This window comes from Centropristis striata, chromosome 11 (genome assembly GCF_030273125.1).
Source record: "Centropristis striata isolate RG_2023a ecotype Rhode Island chromosome 11, C.striata_1.0, whole genome shotgun sequence".
In the NCBI taxonomy this organism is placed as follows: Eukaryota; Metazoa; Chordata; class Actinopteri; order Perciformes; family Serranidae; genus Centropristis; species Centropristis striata.
In genome coordinates, this window is record NC_081527.1 from 38,400,519 (window position 1) to 38,424,242 (window position 23,724).

A 23,724-nucleotide genomic window follows, 5' to 3' on the forward strand; every position below is an offset into this window, starting at 1 on the left:
GAGACGGAGCGGAGCAGGTTGGTGGACAGAGGGAATACTGGGAATACTGGGTCGGTCTGACGGTCTTCGGTGCTGCAAAAAAATATCCTCCCACCCCCCCACCCCCTCCAATCAACACACTCCTTCCTCTCCAGGTTACAAAAGACATTTATAAAAGAACAAGCCACATATATTAGAGGACAGATTGTTTCTACAGGCAACAGATCAAGACAACAGCTACAAGTTTCTCCGTTAGTCTCTGTACACTAAACCGGCCACTTATACTAACACTAGACAGCAGAGCCCAGTGATGTCACACTAGACAGCAGAGCTCCATTCAGTTGGTGCTTCCCCTCATTCCCCATTATAGTGATTCACTTTCAGATAGCAGCTCAAACCTTCACTGTTCTCTAATTCTATTGGTGTAAAAACAAAAAGATGAGAGGGACACTTTGGACATTATTGGAAACAAAAAAAAAAGATCTTTATAGCTTCATATCACTATATACAGTCATGGAAAAAAATATTAGACCATTGATTTCTTCAATTTCTTGTTCATTTTAATGCCTGGTACAACTAAAGGTACATTCGTTTGGACAGTATAATGATAAAAATAGCTGATGAGTTAAATTTAACAGCTGATATCTAGATATTTAACATGGTTTTCTGGATAATACCCAAAATCATTATCAAGAAAACCATGTTAAATGTCTAGATATCAGCTCTTAAATTTAACTCTTATCAGCTATTTTTGTTGTCATCATTATATTTGTTCAAACGAATGAACCTTTAGTTGTACCAGACATTAACATGAACAAGACTTTGAAGAAAAAGGGTGGTCTAATATTTTTTGCCATGACTGTATCTGTAATCAGACATGCTTGCTCTGCAAAACGATCAAGTGGGAACGCACATTTAACGTAGTGGATTCACCGTACGGTTCAAAAGCTGCGTTCTCAAAGGCCCCTATACACTAACAGCATGTCATGAGTTAAATCTCTGTCTGACTAATCACTTTAAAGGATCGTCTACGGAAGAGGAAAACAAGGCCATAATCATTTGAATTTGAAAAACTGAAACAAAACCCATCACCTTCTGTCTGAACTTGCACAACTCAAACATTTGAGGGTTTCAGAACATTATGCTGCTTAGATTGGACTTGGAATTAAAATGTTTAACTTTCAGGCTCATCAGTGGAGCCTGGAACAATTAAGTTTTTATATTGCAAAACCTGAAATGACTTTGTTAGAGAGTAAACTAACTGACATACAAACATACAGAGAGATGCTAGTGTGTTGTGTTTCATATTCCCATAGTCCTGTTCTGACAATATGCTCCTAAAGCTCACAAACTGGTAGAATTTAGACACAGGTGACTCCAAAACCAGCCACCTGGGATATTAGTCACAGTGAGATCTGGGACCAGGGTTCACCACGGTACTCACAGTCCTCTTTAGTCCTGAACAGACCCAAATCACATGGCATAAAGGGGACAAATACAGTATAATACAATGTTTTTTTCACACTGTGAACCAGGTGTTCTACAAATACTGTTAACGCTTCAATGTACCTGCTGGCTGCTGTACTGATCTGCTACCTTCTACAGAGAGAAAGATAGAAAGAGACACAGAAAGATACAGAGAATATAAAACAAAGTTTTTTTTCTTTTTACAAGAGTCCTTTTGAGGGTTTCACCAACCGCCTCATCTCCTTCAGACACACACATTCCTCTCATCTTGTTTCTGTGTGTGCAAGTGTAGCCGAGTCCATATGTTCACTTCCTACTGCTGTGTGTGTGTGTGTGTGTGTGTGTGTGTGTGTGTGTGTGTGTGTGTGTGTGTGTGTGTGTTATGTGTGTCTACTTGTGTTCTTTAGTGGGAGCGAAGTAGAGCTCCATGGGTTTGTTCACCTTCCAGTACTTTTCGCTGACCAGCTCGAGGGAGAAGGAGCCGTTCAGAACCTGTGAACACAGTTCAACATGCGTGAAAAATGATGCCACCCAAGAGTGTAGCTGTTGGTGCATAGATTGTGTGTGTGTGTGCGTGTGTGTGTGTGTGTGTGTGTGTGTGTCCTCACAGTGAACTGGTTTCCAGCAGTAGGTATGTAGATGGTGTACTGTTTCTCTGAAGCTGCCTCCACATTAACAGGACTGGCCTCAGCGTTTCTTCTCAGCTCCTCCAGAGCCAGTCTGACCGCCAGGTACTTGGACAGGTGATCCACCGTGGCGTTACCGGACGTCTTGATGTAGCGAGGCACGAACTCCACACTGCACACACACACACACACACTCGTTCAAACATGCCCAGTGGAGGAGTGTATAGTAAACACATGTTGTTAGGTGTGCATGAATGATTTGATTATCTAGAAATGGACTCTGAGGCTGTTTTAAGGTGCATTGTTTTGAATGATGTTGCAGGAAGGGTTCCTTCTTATCTCACTACAGTGCTATACACTCCTGTATGAGCCTTAGGCTCCGTTTCCATGGTGACGGTCTGAACAGAAGACCTAAAGTGGCGTTGCGTCTTCACTTTTTATTCCTGGTTTAGACGAGCGTTTTCAGGAGGAAATCTGCTGATACGGTGATCTAAAGTGTGTTTAATGTGATTGTATGCAGCCAGGCGGCATCACTTAAAGCCATAAGAGCATCTTTGGGCATGCAGAAGTTTTCACACCACGTATTTTCATCAGCTACTCCTTCCACAAAGTTCTCCTCCATCACTAGATCTCCCAGGTCTCGTTCACAGCCGTCTGGCTCCTCCCACCAATCGCTGCATCCAGAATGTGATGGAGGTAATTCCAGATCCTTCTCTGTTCACTAATACTATCTGTACATATCCTGGACATTTGGTGGAAAGACTCCTGTAAGTTTATTAGAGCTGCCAGAGCAGCTTGAAGGTCCCACCATGGAAATAATCCCACGTTTCTTTATTTCCTGTCCTGGAGCATGTATGTGACGTAAACACATACGTGACGTGAGCAGATCAGATCAGAGTTTTGTGTCTTGTCAGTGTAGACGACACGCTACGGAGGAGAGGATTACACTTTTACACTCTGGAGGCTGGTTTCAGATTTTTGCGTCTTTAAGCCCCAAAAACACCGTCACCGTCTAAACGAAAGGCACTTCACATAAAATATTTTGTCTTTTTTACCCGCAAGCGTCCTGGTGTAAACGGGGCCTGAATCTCAGGTGTGAGAGTGCCTCTACCTGTTGTGACCGTCGTCCTTCTCCATCAGGGTGGGGTGTGGCCTGAACACCAGCTCTATTTCACTCGCTCCTCCATCGATCACAGAGTCCCCGCCCCCGTTCTCAGCAGCGTTGTCCATGTCCAGCCCGCTGTCATCACTCGTCTTGGTGCGCTTAATGCTGGGACCCGCCTCCTGGAGGAGGAGTCACAAACACAGAGTTATATGGTGACAACAGCAGGATACTGATCACAGTCTCATCGCTAGTCGCTAGCTTCCAATGGAAAATCCACAAACCAACTGGTGACATCACGGTGACTACCTCCATTATTTATATTCAGTCTATGCCCACAACAGTGTTTCTAAGGTTTGTCACTTCCTTCACTAGCACTGAAATGTAAGAGTGAGTAACTGGGGAACAAAGTGAATCCATATTGTGTTATTATTGTGTGTAAAACATCGTACCTGGTTGCTGTGAACAGAAGCGTTGCTACAGTGGGAGGAGTCTCCGTTGTCTTCAGCTCCGCTACCGTTCTCCACTGTGTGTCTCTTCCCGCGCTGCAGTCTGACACAAACAAACACAAACTCAATAAAGGATGATAGTTGTAATATTAGCATTGTTTGTGCGTGTTGTTTGTTTGTACCTGGTCATAGCCTGTATCTTCAGCCCCTCCTCTATGCTGTGGGACAGGGCCTGCTGGTTATTGTGTTTGCTGATGCGAGCCAACACTCTCTCTTGGTGGGCTTCGTACTCGTCACGGCTGGGATAAATCTTGCCTGGAACATTTTTATAAAACCATATTTTTAGAACATTTTCACACAATATTTTTTTGTCAAGTGATCCTCTTGTGGTTACTCACTGATCAGAGCATCAAAGTTAGGGTCTGGACGCAGCGACCTCTTGGACACCAGTTTCTTACGACAGGTAGGACACTCTTTATTACTGCAGACAGACATGATCCATATCAGAACATAGAATAATGGGGCCAATGCAGCCATGTGCACCACTATTATCAATGCAGATGTCAAGCACGTTTTAATTTCTGTCTAGATATATTTAAATGAAACAATGCAGTTACAATGAGCCTCTGAAACACTAAAAGCGAGTTCAAACTACATTATTTTGGCTGGCTGACAGTTTTTGGAGACTGCCAAGAAAAGCCATAGATCAGATGGAGATCAGTTCTTTCTCCCAGGAGATGATTGCTGTGGGTAAAGTTTCAAAGACTCGATCTCAGAGATGCTCTGATGGGTCGCAGACAGCAGAGATATCAAGCAGGTTGAATATCTAAACCTGTCTGAGTCCAAATCCTGTGTGGTGAGAACAGTTTTGAACAGATGAGACAGCAGTGACGACTTACAGCCAGTGATGACCAAGACAAGACGAGGTAGAACACAACAGATGAGCAAGCACTATTTTTTTTCTCACTTGTTTTTTGCTAAGAACAACTTGGATGAAAAGCCTGGATCACAGGCTTCTTGCAGGCTTCCATATTGGGAGGAAAGAAGTCATGTCTTCATCATTTCCTGCATCACTTCTATTCCTCATGAGAGATCTTGTAATGTGCAAACCACAAGTATTTCTAGATACCTCATTATAAATTTACCTGTAATAGTCTACAAAACCTACGGGGCAGGCAAAATGTTCCCACACCACTGATTACAGGGAAGAAGTTGGATTTTTCACTCCTGTTGTTTCTCAGCTTTTTCTAACTTAGGCAGTGGTCCCGATTAGTATCATGTGTTTGTGTGTTAACACCAACCATAAAAAGATTGGCTTACCTTTATCAATACAACCAAACAGTGCTTTTTAGTTGTTGTTTTTTTGGGGTTAAATTTTACTTTCATCTGACACATTTTATATGTTTTGAATAAACACTAATGATGCCTTATTCTGATATATAAGGGACAAGAAAATTCAGGTAAAGAACAAACAACTGTGGGTTGCGTCTTCTGCATATTTAGATATTAAAATGAGGCATATGATGCAACCTTTACATATTTTTATACATTTTATTACAGTATCAGGTACAGATAGGACAGGAGGAAATGGTGTTTCTGTGTGTGGCCAACAGACTTTCAAGCAAAACGTTCTTTTGTGTTTGTTTTATCTGGCTTTGAAAAATAGTTGGGTGGAGGTTTTTTACCTATAAGGACTAGATATTGTTATCTGACGCTCACTGTATCTTTGAGATGGGACTGGTACTTTGATTTAAATGCAGCTAAGATGCTGTCAGTGGCAGTCCTGGTAGGCCTTTATTTATTTATTTTTTTAATTTACTTTTTATTCGTTTTTTCTTAGTAACATACACATAAGTGCCAGTGGGCACAAGAACGTACAACATAACATAAACATAACAAGGGGAGGATTGTGCATTAAGTAGCTTTTTAGTTTCAAATGTCCTGCAAGCCTCCATGTTTCTCATCTCAGCTCCCTAGAGACTGTCCTCTGGTGGACAACACATAAACAGCATGACTGCCAGTTTAAATAGACTGAGTAAGCAGCGTCTTTACTTCTGACCGTGTTGAATATCAGACCATCAGGATTTCTGAATAAACTGGTTCACCCTAATGCCATCCAAGCCTAGGTGGTGTCTGGAAAGGTGCAGCTGCAGGCTACACTGGGTCTTCTTTCAAGTTTTTCCCTCTTCGGACTGTGCAGCTGGGCAGCAGCTTATAGTAAACACCTAGACACCCATCTTAAAAATGGTATAATCCCAGAGAAACCATGCTGTGTCAGGGTGTCTGGTGGAGCTGCTGGCCACCTTAGAGAGAGTGAGACTGGTTGCAGAGCCAGCTGTGTGGCTGGTAGGGCTGGTAACATCAGGGAAAGTTTTTAATGAACCGGTTCTTGTTGCCCAACCCCTACATGTTGCTTACAATATGTACAAAATGTGGCTGAAGATTTGAGGATTGAAAATATGAACCTATCATTTAAACAACAATGCAATTCTGTGTAAAACAGGTTTGTACACACAGTGTATGATCTAATATATCACAATAAAATGTAGACTTTGAGTCTATCACTAGTGATCTGATTATAGAGAGCAAATGTCTGGAAGTCAGCTCTGTCTCCACTCTGTTAAAGTGTTCATGTGTTAATGTGTTTTAGTCTTTTTGGTCACTTAATGTCTTTTTTTGGTAATTGTGTCTTTTTTGATCATTTTGTGTCTTTTTTGGTCATTTTGTTTCCTTTTTTTGGTCATTTTGCGTCTTTTTTAGTCATTTTGTGTCTTTTTGGTCATTTTGTTTCCTTATTTGGTCATTTTGCGTCTTTTTTTGTGATTTTGTCTTTTTTTGGTCATTTTGCGTCTTTTTTGGGTCATTTTGTGTCTTTTTTAGTCATTTTGTTTATTTTTGGGGTAATTCTGTGTCTTGTTTTGGTCATTTTGTGTCTTTTTAGGTCAATATGTGTGTTTTTGTGGTAATTTTTTGTCATTTGGGGGTCAATTTGAGTCCTTTTTTGCTTAATTTTATGTCATTCTTTGGTAATTTACAGTCTTTTTTTATCATTTTGTGGTCGATTTGATTATTTTTTGGGTAATTTTGTGTCTTTTCTGACAAATCCCAAAGTATCAAGTTGTTACTTTCCAAGGAGTCTCTGTCTTGAAGCTGACTGTTACACACTCAGGAGGTCAGAATGGACCTTTAAACTTGTATCAAGGACTTCAAAAGTAACAATCAAATATAAAGTGACAACATGCATGTTAAATTGGGGGTCGCGACTCAAAAAGGTTGAGAACTCCTGCCCTAGAGCACTGACAGCCACATTACTCAATCAGCTGGTGTTCCCAGCCTGGGGCCAGATAATAATGATAATAATGACACCTGAAGGCCTCTCCTGGACTCTACTCATCAATAAAACTCACCCAGATCTTAAAGCTGTGATGATACAATCAGCACAGAAGCGGTGGAGACATTCTTTGGTTGTCATTGTGTTCTTCAACATGTCCAGACAGATAGGACACATGAGTTCGCTGTGTAGGGACCGGGGCGACACGGCTATCTCCAGCCCATCTGTGATAGCCTCCTGTGCCAGTAGGAACAGATCGAGATGAAGGTTAGTACACACAAAGATACAGATACATCTGCTGAGTGGAACACAATGATGCACATCTATTCAGGGAGTTTCAGTTCTTCATAACTGTGATAATGGGACCATTAACTGATACTAGGGGTGTGCCATATCGTATCGTTCACGATAATATCGGTATATTTTTTTTATGGTTACAAAAAATGCATATCATGATATTGGCAACGTTCCTACTTCTTGATGTCGTGGTTAAAGTTGTTTTAATCACAAAAAGCTACTTACTCCCTGTCGCTAAACACATGCAGCTTTCAAAATAAGAGTAAGTAAGTAAGTAAGTAAGTAAACTTTATTTATATAGCACCTTTCACAGACAGAAGTCACAAAGTGCTTCACATAGAAATCATACACATAACATAAAAATGTACATACAAGTTTTAAAAGACCAAAACAACAGCAATTTAAACAACCATAACAGTCCCAAAACAATTAATCAAAAGCCTGAACAAATAAAAATGTCTTCAGTTGGCTTCTAAAGAGCACGGTGTGTTAACAGAATCCACCACAGAACTTACAAGAAGACTGTCAAAATAAGACGCCTTAAATAAAAGAACCTTTATTCTCCTTTACAAAATGTAATTAAAATATGCCCCCGAAACCCCTAAATAGTTATTTTTATTATTTGCTCATACATTTTTTAATACTTGGCAACTGTTGAGATTTGCACTTCACACTACATTTTAGATTTTTATTTATTTATACAGACTAAAATATCATATAATCATATTTTCTATATCTTTTTAAGTATTCCGTAATATCATCAAGAATATCGTTATCGCAAAAATAGCCTGAAATATCGTGATTTTCTTTTAGGGCCATATCGCCCACCACTAACTGATATGAACCGATTACGTTCTTTAGGCAAAAGTCAATATGTGAGATTGATAGAGAGATGTTTGAAAATACATAAATAAAAAGCCACATTGTTGTGATATGACACTTCTGTCAGTGGATTGTTACCTGTGGGGTTCTCTGGAGCTCGTAGAGACTCAGCTCCCAGGTCTTACTGAGGGGCTGGACCCCGTTGGTCTGAACTGTTTGAGTCATCTCTGCAACACTGAAACACACAAAACGAGATTTTCTTGGAAATCTAGTATGCAACAGCATGGTAACCGGACTTTCTAGTAAAAAACAAACAAACCCTCAAACACTTACACGACAATTTTCCTCTCATGCACTGCTGAAGGTATCTTGTTAATTTAGAAAAAACTGACATTTTCTTTTTCCTATGACAACTTATCTGATTAGTTCCAAAAGAACCACTGTAGTTTATTTTTCCAGTAACAAGTCATTTTTATCTATCTTAGCTTAACAAAGCAGTCTTTTCTTCAATGAAAACTCATCTCATGCAGGATTATATATATATACACCACTGGTCAAAAGTTTTAGAACACACCAACTTTTCCAGAATTTAATTGAAAATGATGCAGTTTAATATCTCAGTGTACTCTGAAAATAATGCACATTTGCAACCTTAAAAATTATTTTTTGAGCATGATAGTGTTTTGAAAATAAAAAAAGATTCAAAATCACATTTTATGTTGAACTAAAGGACTAAAACAAGACACAAAATGACCAAAAAAAGACATGAAAAGAATTCAAAAATGGACAAAATAGCCCAAGACTCCATAGAGTTAAGTTGTTAACCCATTTCTTGTTCCCTGAAAAAGGCCTACTTGTATAATTCTGAAATGTACATTATTTTCCAGTTTTGGTTAAGCTTACCTTTTTTTATTTACCTCTGGCAGTTCACCACTTACCTTTGGACCCTTTCAAGCTGTTCATTTGACTTGAACTGCTTGAATTTCAATAAAAAACTGGAAAAATTGGGCTGTTCTAAAACTTTTGACCTGTAGTGTGTGTATATATATAATTTAAATGCATCTCATTAACTTGTGAAAACAGAGCTGAATGCTCTGTATTACAATGCTGTGTTTTTCAAATAACATGTTATTTTATTCCTCATCCAGATTTGATTTAACTGTACATATTATTCAACTTTTTAATAAACTCCACTGGTGAGAAATGTATATGAAACAGTGTTGATTTATATTTAATGAAATAGAAGTTGCTTCATTTGTATTTACCATGGAAGCACCAGTGCATGGGGAAACCAAACGCACACCAATCTAGTTCAAAGAGTTCTAGTTTTAGAGATGGACACTATAGTGACAGTGAAGACTCTCAGGAGAATGAGAACATCTGAATCTGACATCTCTGTCTCATTCAGATGAAATGTGTCCCTTTTATTTGTCTTTTTTTATCTCTAACTCTGTTTTGGATTGAGCTTTTATTACTATTTTATTCTACTTTATTTTATTGTTTTACTGTTTTTAGTATTTTATTGTTTTTATTTATACCTATTTGTGTATGATTTATTCTATTTTAATAACTGTACAGCACTTTGGTCAACTGAGGTTGTTTTTAAATGTGCTCTATAAATAAACTTTGACTTTGACATGTTCATTACTTCTTATCCACGTCTTGTTTGTTATTTTTTAGGAGTAGAGCCACGTTTTTTTAAGACATTTTAAATTAACCCAGACTGGCCTTGCATTAACTATTTAATCATTCTAGTACATAAAGGAGAATTACATCACTAGAAGAAATATTGCAGGCACAAACATACATTAGGGGTCAAGTAAGTTTAGACTTTTCAAAGTCTCACAATAATTTTTATAATAAAAAATAAACATTGTACACCCCAAATTGAAATCCATCCAGGGAGTAAATATGAATCCTCTTTGGTTCTCATTGACCAAGAAATATTTTTCCAAATGAAAGGGCCACTGTGCGGGCAATTCAGACAAGCATCTGTCTGAACAATCCAAATATAGAAATGTTTTAACCTCTGTCAGTGAGCTATATGGGCGAGTGCATAGCTTGAATTCGTTACCAAAATTTTGTTTCTTTTTTTGGTCATTTTGCATCTTTTTTGGGTCATTTTGTGTCTTTTTTTGGTCATTTTGTGTCTTTTTTAGTCATTTTGTTTATTTTTGGGGTAATTCTGTGTCTTGTTTTGGTCATTTTGTGTCTTTTTAGGTCAATTTGTGTGGTCATTTTTTGTCATTTGGGGGTCAATTAGAGTCCTTTTTTGCTTAATTTTTATGTCTTTTTTTGGTAATTTCGGGTCTTTTTTGATCATTTTATGTTATTTTGTGGTCGATTTGATTATTTTTTGGGTAATTTTGTGTCTTTTCTGACAAATCCCAAAGTATCAAGTTACATCCAGGTAGTAAATATGAATCCTCTTTGGTTCTCATTGACCAAGAAATATTTTTGCAAATGAAAGGGCCACTGTGCGGGCAATTCAGACAAGCATCTGTCTTGAACAATCCAAATATAGAAATGTTATAACCTCTGTCAGTGGCACGGGAGCCATATGGGGCGAGTGCATAGCTTGAATTCGTTACCAAAATTTTGTTTCTTTTTTTGGGTCATTTTGCATCTTTTTGGGTCATTTTGTGTCTTTTTTTGGTCATTTTGTCTCTTTTTTGGTCATTTTGTTTATTTTTGGGGTAATTCTGTGTCTTTTTTTGGTCATTTTGTGTCTTTATTTAGTCATTTTGTGTCTTTTTTAGTCATTTTGTTTATTTTTGGGGTAATTCTGTATCTTCTTTTGGTCATTTTGTGTCTTTTTAGGTCAATTTGTGTGTTTTTGTGGTCATTTTTTGTCATTTGGGGGTCAATTAGAGTCTTTTTTTGCTTAATTTTATGTCTTTTTTTGGTAATTTCAGGTCTTTTTTGATCATTTTATGTTATTTTGTGGTCGATTTGATTATTTTTTGGGTAATTTTGTGTCTTTTCTGACAAATCCCAAAGTATCAAGTTACATCCAGGGAGTAAATATGAATCCTCTTTGGTTCTCATTGACCAACAAATATTTTTCCAAATGAAAGGGCCACTGTGCGGGCAATTCAGACAAGCATCTGTCTTGAACAATCCAAATATAGAAATGTTTTAACCTCTGTCAGTGAGCCATATGGGCGAGTGCATAGCTTGAATTTGTGACCAAAATACCTTCAGGTGCACCAGAAGAAACCCACAATGGGATTGGACCTGATGTTCTATGTGTTACATGTTGCAAGCATTATATAAATGAAGGAAATCAGAATGTCAGAATGTGAAATCTCCTCCAGATTGTGTATCTGTGTGGCCATGCTGCCTACATGTGAGAGAGCAGAGGTGAAAGTGGGGGTGGTCCATGCTGAATACAACCTGAAAGAGTCTTCCCACATACGTGATATGTCATATCCCGTGGCTATTCCATGGATACACTCACACTCCCTACAGCAGCTATTCTCAACCTTGGGGTCCCGACCCCAATTGGGGTCGCGAGATGATTTCTGGGGGTCGCCAAATCATTTTGGAAGTCAGCTCTGTCTCCACTGTGTTAAAGTGTTCATGTGTTAATGTGTTTTAGTCTTTTTGGTCATTTAATGTTTTTTGTCATTTTGTGTCTTTTTTTGTGATTTTGCGTCTTTTTTGGTCATTTTGTTTCTTTTTTTGGTCATTATGTGTCTTTTTTTGGTCATTTTGCGTCTTTTTTGGTCATTTTGTTTCTTTTTTTTGGTCATTTTCCGTGTTTTTGTGTCATTTTGTGTCTTTTTTAGTCATTTTGTTTCTTTTTGGGGCAATTCTCTGTCTTGTTATTGTCATTTAGTGTCTTTTTAGGTCAATTTGTGTGTTTTAGTGGTAATTTTTTGTCATTCTATGTGTTACATGGTGCAAGCATTACAAGAAATGAAGGAAATCAGAATGTCAGAATATAAAATCTCCTCCAGATTGTGTATCTGTGTGGCCATGCTGCCTACATGTGAGAGAGCAGAGGTGAAAGTGGGGGTGGTCCATGCTGAATACAATCTGAAAGTGTCTTCCCACATACGGGATATAATGTCAAGAAAAACAAACAACGGAGACATGGACCTTGTGACGCTTTGACCACAATAAACAATTCTGTGTCTTGTTTTGGTCATTTTGTGTCTTTTTAGGTCAATTTGTGTGTTTTTGTGGTCATTTTTTGTCATTTGGGGGTCAATTTGAGTCCTTTTTTGCTTAATTGTATGTCTTCTTTTGGTAATTTCTGGTCTTTTTTGATCATTTTATGTTATTTTGTGGTCGATTTGTGTTCTATGTGTTACATGGTGCAAGCATTACAAGAATGAACTAAATCAGAATGTCAGAATATAAAATCTCCTCCAGATTGTGTATCTGAGGCCATGCTGCCTACATGTGAGAGAGCAGAGGTGAAAGTGGGGGTGGTCCATGCTGAATACAATCTGAAAGTGTCTTCCCACATACGTGATATAATGTCAAGAACAAACAAACAACGGAGACATGGACCTTGTGACGCTTTGACCACAATACACAATTCCTCCAACGTTACCACAATAAACAATACATGTCAAGAAACAAAATTGATCATCTATTCTCAACCTTGGGGTCGGGACCCCAATTGGGGTCCTGAGATGATTTCTGGGGGTCGCCAAATCATTTTGGAAGTCAGCTCTGTCTCCACTGAGTTAAAGTGTTCATGTGTTTTAGTCTTTTTGGTCACTTAATGTCTTTTTTTGGTCATTTTGTGGGGTTTTTTTTGTCATTTTGTGTCTTTTTTTGTCATTTTGTGTCTTTTCTGGTCATTTTGTGTCTTGTTTTGGTAATTTTCTTTCTTTTTTGGGTTATTTTTTTTCGGTCATTTTTGGGTCCTTTTTGGTCAATGTGTGTCTTTTTTGGTCATTTTGTGTCTTGTTTTGGTCCTTTTTTTTAACTAGTGACTCCAGCTAGACACATAGATGTTCTCCTTGGGTTTTTTATATTATTAGCTGGTGGTTTAGCTAGTTAGCACAAAGCTAGGAGTGGATCTATATCTGCATTTATCCATCTTATCGATAGGAACTAATCAGTCCAGTTAATAGACAGACCCCGCGCAGTTAATAGACGGACCCCGCGCACAGATTCATATTAGAATCTGTGGCTCGGCTAATGCTAATGCTAATGCTAACAGCCAGCAGAGGAGCTAGCTATTCTCCGGAGCGTTAACATTAGAGGCCAAATAAGCTCAATGTGAAGCACTAGGGTTGTTGACAGAAGACAAAGGCATCACCAACTGGCGAAACAGTTAATTTGTATTTAATTTAGTCTCCGGTAAATGGGATAAAAGAGGTGAATATGTGCAGTATTGGAGGAGCCGTGAGTAATTAGTGGCTGTGACAGAAACAACAACAGAGAAAGAGCCTCCAGACCTGAGCCTTATGCTCCTTTTAAAACACATTCCGAGCGTTTTCAACAGTTGCAAACTTTCATATAAACGGTCACGGACACACAAATACAGACACCAAAACGAAATATGACTAGCTTTCCCAGATATTATTGTTTCTGTACTTACATTTTCAGCTGTGTGTACGAGCCGATCAGCCAGCGCGTTCAGGCGGAGGCAATATGGCGGCCGGACGAGACGCGGTGCATCCTGGGAAACTGAGGCGCTATGGCAACGCGCCCGGAGCCCCCAACCAAGCAGGGTGGAGGGTGTAACAGGGTAAAAACCAGTGGTGGGAGAAGTGTTCAGGTCCCTTACTCAGTGGTGGGTCTACACAGGGGCCTCCAGGGGCCTCCAGGGGCCACGGGCCCTGGGAAGGAGCCCTGGGCCCCAGAAAAGACACAAAATAACCAGAAAGACACAAAATGACCTAAAAAAGACACAAAGTGACCAAAAAAGGACACAAAATAACCCAAAAAAGAAAAAAATGACCATAACAAGACACAAAATGACCAAAACAAGACACAAATTGACCAAAAAGGACCCAAAAATGACCAAAAAAAGAAACAAAATAACTCAAAAAAGAAAAAAAAAATTACCAAAACAAGACACAAAATGACCAGAAAAGACACAAAATGACAAAAAAAAGACACAAAATGACAAAAAAAAAAACCCACAAAATGACCAAAAAAAGACATTAAGTGGATTAGGATTATTACTATTATTGATGCATTTGTGTATGCAGTGTTTTAATTTTCATTGTAAGTACTTAATATGCTGTTAGGAGGTTTAATTAAAAGAATGGGGTAACGCTTTATATTAAGGTCCTTGTAATAACCATTAATTAACAAGTAGTAAGGCCCTTGTAAGTCCTTACAAGATGCTTATTAACATTATTGTGTGTTTATAAGCTTATATAAGTGTTAATAATGGCATTACAAACACCCATGACCCACCCATTATGTCTTTGCCATGCCTTTATTAATCTTATTTTGTTTGCTTATTGATATTAAAATATACTTTATTGCTCATCTATTATAAGTTAACTATAAGTTAACTATGCTTTTTGCAACTACTGGATCTAAAGCGAGAACAATGCCTTATTACTCGTTAATTAATGGTTATTATACTTATACTAATACTACTTATTATAAAGCGTTACCAAAAAATGTCTAATCACTTTAAATTGATCACGTTTTATGTTAAATCTCGACCTAAAAAGTAACTAAAGTTGTCAGCTAATGTAGGGGAGTAAAATGTTATGGTGCAAAAGTATAAAGTTACATTAAATGGAAATACTCAAGTAAAGTACAAGTATCTCAATGTTTTACTGAAGTACAGTCCTTAAGTAAATCTACTGAGTTACATTCCACCACTGTGCATAACAAGGTAAAAAATCCCCAGTGGTGGAATGTAACTCAGTACATTTACTCAAGTACTGTACTTAAATAAGAAAAATTGAGGTACTTGTATTTTTACTTGAGTATTTCCATTTCATGCAACTTTATACCTCTATTCCACTACATTTTAGTAGTAATGCATGAGTAGTAATCACTGATTATTAATGTGGGGTGCTTGACTCTTTATCATTTATCTCAAATCTTTCTAAAAGGCATTTATATGAAGTGCAGTGATTTAAATTTTCTTCTTTTTTTATCTCCTGTGGTTAGTTCTCATGTTCTCTCCGTGTCAGCTTGGTTCTCACCAGGTTCTCCAGCTTCCTCCCACAGTCCAGAAACATGCACTTAGGTTTAATTGGCGACTCTAAATTGCCCGTAGGAGTGAATGAGAGCGTGAGTGGTTGTCTGTCTCTATGTGTCAGCCCTGTGATAGTCTGAGACCTCCAGGATGAACCCGCCTCTCGCCCAACGTCAGCCCAACGATCAGCTCTATAACTTAACCCTTTATCAGGCAACGAACTATATTTGGTAACTTCAGGTAATATTTCGAGAAAAAAGTTGCAAATTTACTAGATTAAAGTGGCAAATCTACAAGAAAAAAAGTCACAGATCTAAGAGATTTAAAGTGGCAAATATGCGCGAAAAAAGTCGCAGATTTAACTTTTTTCTCCCAGATTCACCACTTTAAATCTCATAAATCTTCACATTTTTTTCTCGCAGATTTGCCACGTAAACTTTTTTCTCAAAATATTATTTTCATGTTTTTTTTTTTACACATTCTGGCTGTATGTAATATCCTCGAATACTCTCGAGGGTTGAAATTTGGAATTTGCAAGCTTTTCAATGAGTGTCCTATTAAGGGTTAAAGTGGTGAATCTGGGAGAAAAAAGTTGCATTTATGTAAGCTTTAAAGACAGGGCTCCTTTTAACTACTTAATATACTGTTATGTGGTATAATTAATAAAAATGCGTAAGAATTTCATGTTAAATCACGACCTTAAAAGTAAATAAAGCTGGCAGTTAAATGTAGTGGAGTAAAAGTATAAAGTTACATATGTGGAAATACTCAGAAATGTACTGAAGTACAGAACTTGAGTAAATGTACTTAGTTATTCAAAAAATTCTTAAGAATTCAGGGCAGAGAAGATATATATACATTGTTTTTCCTTTCGTTTTTTTTTTAGCTGTTTTTATCCTTTTTTTTTTTAATCATTTTTTAAATAATTAGACTGCTTTTAACCTGTAACACTGAGATTCCCTTTAATGTAACGTGCTGTGTACTGAAGTACAGTTCTTGAGTAAATGTACTTAGTTACATCCACCACTGATTTTTCTTTTAAAGAAAATAAAAGAGGAAAGTAATCAGTCCATATTCAGTTTGAGTATTTTATTTTGTTGTTTTATTCAGATATAAAAATCAACATAAGCAGAATAACCTGAACGCCAGGCTACACACAACAATGTGGTGCAAGTAGAAAAAAAGAGTCAATAAACAAAGAGTTTCACAAAGTTAAAAAGATAAAGAGGAAAAGAAAATCACTCCCATCCCAGCATGCACTGGGGCGAAACAGGAGCGGTCACCAGTCTGTGACAGGAACAAGCTTTTCCATTTCCTCAACCTGGATGAGTCAGAGGCTTCAGAGAGGAGGAGGAGGAGGAGGAGGAAGAGGAGGAGGAGAAGGAGGAGGAGGAGCAGGAGGAGGAGGAGGAGGAGCAGCACTGAAGCCGTCTGAGAGGAGGAAGGAGGCGTTGGGACAGCGTTTGTCCGTCTGAAGCGTCTGAATGTGTGTTTTCTCTGCATGGAGCCACTCAGACAGTGAGGTGCCAGCACCCCGCCTGGCTAACAGATCACAGATCTAACAGATCTAACAGATCTAACAGATCTAACAGATCCCAGAGGTACGACTCAAAAACAGTGGACGCAGAAAAACATGAGGAAAAAAACTGCATGAGGAGAAACTTGAGGAGCTTCAGTAGAAAAATAAAGAGAAATCATGTCCAAAAACAGGAAGCTGTACTCTGGTGGTCTACGGTCTGATGTGGCTGCAGACGGACTCAGACGGTCTTCCTGGCAGTCAGGACCCTTACTATGGACCCCACTCCGCCCACCGCCAGCGCCTGCACACACACACACACACACACACACACACACACACACACACAGGTTTAAGGCTGGTATCAGATGAAATGCACTGCAGCAAACGAAGTAGACAGAGAGCATGTTTCTGTTTTTTTCTTCCTCTTATAGCTGCAGGTGAGCTTGATAATCTCCTATTCCCCTAACCCAGTGGTGTCAAACTCAAATACACAGTGGGCCAAAATTTAAAACTTGGACAAAGTCGCGGGCCAACATTGATATTTATTGAAAAAATGGACCTAAACAAGTTCAAACGAAATGGAACAAGCAAAGCTTGATATAACTTAATATTGCAAACATGCAAAATCGAATATCAAATAAAACAAACAAACACATCAATGGCATTCATTTCTTAAATAAAATTTAAATAAAAATCGTATGTCCCTTTATTTTATATGCGGCCTTCTTTAAATTTAAATTTAACAGTAATCTTTTTCCACAGGCTAAAAATAAATGTGAGAATAAAATGACAATAATAAACCAAATGACTAATAATAATATCCTTCAATGAATGTGCAGCCATTCAAGCCTTGGACTAGCAAGAAAAAGTGCATAAAGACACTTTAATTGTTGCTCAGTTTGCTCCACACTGATCTACTGTGTTCAAGCCAAAACACCAGCAGAGCATTCTGGGATTTGTAGTATTATTTGCGCTGTATAATAATAATAATTTGGTATTGCCTTTCTGGGCCAAATATAATTATACTGCGAGCCAAATTTGGCCCGCGGGCCAGAGTTTGACACCTCTGCCCTAGGAGCTCTCTTAACAGTCTTCCTGTGCAAATAATGAATATGAGCTGGTTTTTAAACAAGCACTGCACGACTATTTTACAAACAGAATAAGATCAGTAAGCTGCAGGGTCTCTGCAGCTCTCAACAAGTCACATTTAAGACTTTTTAAGACCATAATTAATACAATTTAAGACCCATTTAACATCCATGCTGGCAAAAAAAGTACAAAAAGACCTGAACGAAAATTGGAGGCCTGGAATTACTTACAAAGTAAACTAATTTATTTATAGCTCAAATTCTGTCCAGCCGCACAGGGACTTCTGTAGTTATTTTAAAGTATCGTCAAAAATCTAAACATTTAACAGTGAGACTGAAGTTTATGCATTTGTTTTAAATTAAAGTTATGTAAATGCATTTTAAGACCTTTCAAAAATCATATTCAAGACATTTTTTATGAAATTTTGAGAGAATTTTATACATTTTATGGCCTTAAATTCAAAGGATTGGATTTGACAGCAGCAGCAGAGAGCACAGAGAGAAACACAGAGGGTTCCCATGGCAACCATGGGCTCAATCAGCACTGTATGAATGGAACAAGTAGTCAATTATACATAAAGGCCCCACACTTTGTTGTTTTTCATATATTTTGTAAGTGAATGAAGTGACTATCTTCTCCTGGATGGAGAACCAGGTGAAACTGGATCAAAGTGAAGGATGAAATAGTAAATTTGATTTTAAAAAATCCATGTGATTCATGAAAATAGTCAGAAAAACAATTAGATTGACTATGAAAAAGGCTAACTGCAAACAATTAAAACACTTGTTGGAGATCGGGCCTGATGAGAACCTTTCCCACCACAGACTGGTTGTAGTGTCTCGTATGGTGGAAAGAATAGAAAACTTCCTATATTCACCACTTTTCTTGTATTTTTCCGTTGTGCATTTTTTTTTTTTTTGATGCAGCTGTTAAAAGGAAGTTAAGATAAGAAAACAGTCATGATAATGATTTTGATTTTTATCAAGGACACCATGGAAAATGTCTAGATATCAGCTCTTAAATTAAACTGGTATGAGCTATCTTTGTTGCTATCATTATATTTGTCCAAACAAATGTTCCTTTAGTTGTACCAGGCGTTAAATAACCAATACTCTGAAGGAAACAAGGGAGGCCTAATAGTTTTTCCATGACTGTGTGTTTTCTGCATCAGATCCAGTGTCTGTGTTGACCAGAACAATGATCACATGTTCTCTGAGAGGACCCTGAACACAGCTGGTGAGTTCAGGTTCAGCATGTTCCAGCAGTGACCTCTGACCTTTTCGTGCCACTGCAGCAGCACGGCGCTGCTGTTGTCGGTGGGCTTCTCGAAGCCTCGGTAGATGTATTTCATCAGCAGGTCCACTCCTCCTTTATCCAGAGAACCCACAGCTTTCTCTATGTCACTGCTCTTAAAGCTGCTCAGCACCCTCACCACCAGCACCTCCGCCCGCTCCTACACACACACACACACACACACACACACACACACACACACACACACACACACACACACACAGGAACATTAGAATGATTTAGACCAGGGCTGTCAAACTCAAATACACAGTGGGCCAAAATGTGAAACTTGGACAAAGTCGCGGGCCAACATTGATATTTATTGAAAAAATTGACCTAAACAAGTTCAAACGAAATGGAACAAGCAAAGCTTGATATAACTTAATATTGCAAACATGCAAAATCGAATATCAAATAAAACAAACAAACACATCAATGGCATTCATTTCTTAAATAAAATTTAAATAAAAATCGTATGTCCCTTTATTTTATATGCGGCCTTCTTTAAATTTAAATTTAACAGTAATCTTTTTCCACAGGCTAAAAATAAATGTGAGAATAAAATAACAATAATAAACCAAATGACTAATAATAATATCCTTCAATGAATGTGCAGCCATTCAAGCCTTGGACTAGCAAGAAAAAGTGCATAAAGACACTTTAATTGTTGCTCAGTTTGCTCCACACTGATCTACTGTGTTCAAGCCAAAACACCAGCAGAGCATTCTGGGATTTGTAGTATTATTTGTGCTGTATAATACCGGCGGGCCAGCTCTGGTTGTCATTTGGTATTTCCTCGCGGGCCAAATATAATTATATTGCGGGTCAAATTTGACCCATGGGCCAGAGTTTGACACCTCTGATTTAGACCAAAAAAACAAGTTTTTTTTTCCTAAACCTAATTAGTTTTGCTGCCTACACATAACCAGACTGTGTAGAACTCCATAATAACCTCTCAGAGTATTATTACACTCAGCAGGAAGGAACCTACCTTGGCGTTCTGGTTCTTGTTGTTGAGTGGTGGGTTCTTCAGCACGGCTTGGAGAGCTCCATTCATGTTCCCCCTGAACAACTACAGTCAAGGACCCCACACTGCTGCAGGACAGACACATGAGCACTACTACAGTCAACTAACTGGAGACAAACGAATAAGAGAACAACTACTACGTCTCCTTATATTTCTATTTGCGGCTGTGGCTCAGTTGGTAGAGCTGGTTGCCGCCCAACCGAAGGGTTGGTGGTTCCATCCCTGACCATCACAGCCTACATGTCCAAGTATCCTTCAGCAAGATACTGAACCCCAAAATTTTATTGCCAACTCATACTGCCTGTCAAACATCTGCAGCATTACTTCAAAAATAACACAAAAAAACACAAAAAGTCTTGCATGTAAACGACAATATATTGAGTCCAGAAAAACTATCACGTCCATTTTTATATATTGAATGATAAGTCGATATCGTGATTATCGTGACAGGCCTAGGTACCAACAAGTAGCACAATAAAAGCTTCTATAACACAGGAGCTAACACAGGAGCTAACACAGGAGCTAACATAGGAGCTAACACAGGAGCTAACATAGGAGCTAGCACAGGAGCTAACACGGGAGCTAACATAGGAGCTAGCACAGGAGCTAACACGGGAGCTAACATAGGAGCTAACGCAGGAGCTAACGCAGGAGCTAACGCAGGAGCTAACACAGGAGCTAGCACAGGAGCTAACACGGGAGCTAACACGGGAGCTAACACAGGAGCTAACACGGGAGCTAGCACGGGAGCTAACGCAGGAGCTAACACGGGAGCTAACACGGGAGCTAACACTGGAGCTTACACTGGAGCTAACGCAGGAGCTAACACGGGAGCTAACGCGGGAGCTAACGCGGGAGCTAACACGGGAGCTAGCACGGGAGCTAACATGGTAGCTAACACGGGAGCTAACACGGGAGCTAACACAGGAGCTAACACAGGAGCTAACACACACGGGAGCTAACACAGAGACGTTTCCAGATGAAACTGAGGTCTGGTCCCCTCACTTCTGAGGATCTGAAAATAATCCATGAATCAGAAACTGTGTTTTAAAGAGTCTCTCTAAAATAATCCAATCCAGATTTGACAAGTCTAGGAACAATGGTTTTCCAACTAGACCTGCTCTAAAGTGGTCTACATATGAAAAAAGCAGTCAAATTTGCCTTTAATGCATTTTCACAAATAGAATAAAGTTTCCACAAATCTGAAAGTATAACTCAGACAGCAGAACTATTCTAGCTAATGTCTGACACACTTTCATACCAGTTAGTGTGAATAAATGGAGAATCGGGCGCTCAACAATGTAAATTAAGTTCCCTTAAATTTCCCCTGAACTGATGAACTGGAAGCTGCCAACTTCAGCTTCGCCCAATATTAGAGGATACAGAGTTGGTTTTAATACGCTGGGAAATAAAACCAGTATTAAACCAGGCAATGCTCAGTTAGCATTCAGACATCAGTCTAACGTGACGGAACTCGTGTTCACATCTAGTTTCACTTTGCAGCTCATGTTCTCTGAATGACTGTCAGAGCTATTTATAACCTAGTATACAACATCAACTTCTCTGGGGGATTTAAGAGCACTGACGCACCATCACACATACTAAAAAACAGAGGTGGAAGAAGTATTCAGATCCTTTACTGCAGTAAAAGTACTAATACACACTGTGAAATGACTCCACTGCAGTAAAAGTCCTGCATTGTAAACTTACTGAGGTTATTGCAGTATTATTATTGATGCATTTATGAAAGCAGCGTTTTAATTTAGTAAAGACGGGGCTCATTTTAACTATTTAATATACTGTTATGAGGTTTAATTGAATAAAAAGTCTAATAACTTTTATCATGTTTTCATGTTAAATCTCGACCTGTAAAGTAACTAAAGCTGTCAGATAAATGTAGTGGAGTAGACGTGTAAAGTTACATATGTGGAAATACTCAAGTAAAGCACAAGTACCCTTAAACTTGTACTTAAGTCCAGTCCTGTAGTACAGTAGTTCTCAACCTTTTTGAGTCGCGACCCCCAATTTAACATGCATGTTGTCTGCAACCCCCACTCACTGAACACAATCTCACACACACAGTTCAGATCACCCAAAAAAGACACAAAATGACCAAAAAAAGACACAAAATCACCAAAACCCCCCACAAAATTACCAAAAAACTACGCAAAATGACCAAAAAAAGACACAAAATCACCAAAAAAAGACACAAAATTACCCAAAAAAGACACAAAATCACCAAAAAAGACACAAAATCACCAAAAAAGACATTAAATGACCAAAAAGACTAAAAGACATGAACACTTTAACACAGTGGAGACAGAGCTGACTTCCAAAATGATTTGGCGACCCCCAGAAATCATCTTGCGACCCCAATTGGGGTCGGGACCCCCAGGTTGAGAACAGCTGCTGTAGTAAATACTGAGTTACATTCCTGCAGAGTGAGAACCTGTCAGCTCCTGTCTGACCACACCCTGCTGCCTCAACCCGGAAATACTTTATTATACTAATTATTACAATAACTATCGGATAAATCCTGCCAACTGCACACACTATCACAGATACGTGTCACCAGTGTCTCATATACATTGCATGCGGATTATTTCCTATTATTTATATTTAGAACAAGTTAAAATAAAGCATTAGAGCGGAGCTGTGCAGCCGAGCACACACACACACACACACACACACACACACACACACACACACACACACACACACACACACACACACACTATAACTATGATAATAAAGCATATGTTGGTGAATATTAAAGGATATTGTCTGAGCAGCCCGTCCACCTCCGCCTCGTCCGGTCCCCCCTGGTTGTCTCCTGCTTCTTCTTCATCCACGAACTTGTTCTCGTCATATTCATCCACGTCCACCTTCCGGAAGCGGTCTGACACCGTGTTCTTAGACATTCTGGATTATTATTATTATTATTATTCTATCAGAGGAGGAACTAGTGGCTCCGAGACTCAACTCTACCGACCGATGCTCTCCTCTACCACTTCCTCCTCCTCCTCCTCTTCTTCCTCCTCCTCTTCTTCCTCTGGTTAATGATGGTGAACAGCTGTTTCAGCGCCTCCTGGCGGACTGGAGGATAGAGCATCACTCTACATGTCACGCTGTTAACCCTATAAAGCCAAGTGTATACAGTAATTTCTGAGACCTCTACATCATCAAAAACCTGATGTATACATGTGTTGAAGATAAACAAACTGAGCAACAAATTGCACAAAAATACCAGATGTAGCAAAAATGATATGCAGGTTCCACGAGTGGATCAGTCATTGCTGCGTTAAAAAACTTCATATCAGCAGATGTATGATGTTGTGTTATATGGAAAAAATATGTATTTTGCATGTTTGAGGAAAAAGGAAAAGTTAAAAATGTTGTTGTTTGATGTTTTTGTTAGTTCAAGAAAAACAAACTGTGAACAACAAATTGCACAAAAAGACAAATATGATACAAATTAGAATTCATATATGCAATTTATTTATTTTTAAAAATTCGTCAGCAAGTTAATAAGCACTCGGTTTAAAAAAAAATTGAATTTTCTGGCAATTATTTCATGGTTCAGGCTTTATA

At 38.6% G+C, this 23,724-nt stretch overlaps 2 protein-coding genes across 2 annotated transcripts; both read right to left on the reverse strand.

Annotated features, from left to right (window-relative positions):
* Positions 1 to 860: 860 nt before the first annotated feature.
* Positions 861 to 13,697, reverse strand: rnf2 (ring finger protein 2). Its single transcript, XM_059344272.1, has 9 exons — positions 13,637 to 13,697; positions 8,212 to 8,308; positions 7,031 to 7,191; positions 4,022 to 4,104; positions 3,806 to 3,938; positions 3,627 to 3,726; positions 3,184 to 3,356; positions 2,055 to 2,244; positions 861 to 1,938 (listed from the first exon to the last, which is right to left on the reverse strand). The coding sequence occupies exons 2-9, from the start codon at positions 8,296 to 8,298 to the stop codon at positions 1,837 to 1,839; spliced, it is 1,029 nt and encodes a 342-aa protein (XP_059200255.1). The 5' UTR covers positions 8,299 to 8,308; positions 13,637 to 13,697; the 3' UTR covers positions 861 to 1,836.
* Positions 13,698 to 16,279: 2,582 nt separating this feature from the next.
* Positions 16,280 to 23,146, reverse strand: LOC131980103 (actin-related protein 2/3 complex subunit 5-A-like). Its single transcript, XM_059344274.1, has 4 exons — positions 22,915 to 23,146; positions 20,098 to 20,170; positions 19,090 to 19,266; positions 16,280 to 17,025 (listed from the first exon to the last, which is right to left on the reverse strand). Exons 1-4 carry the CDS (start codon positions 23,052 to 23,054, stop codon positions 16,963 to 16,965), a joined length of 453 nt encoding a protein of 150 aa, XP_059200257.1. The 5' UTR covers positions 23,055 to 23,146; the 3' UTR covers positions 16,280 to 16,962.
* Positions 23,147 to 23,724: the final 578 nt, after the last annotated feature.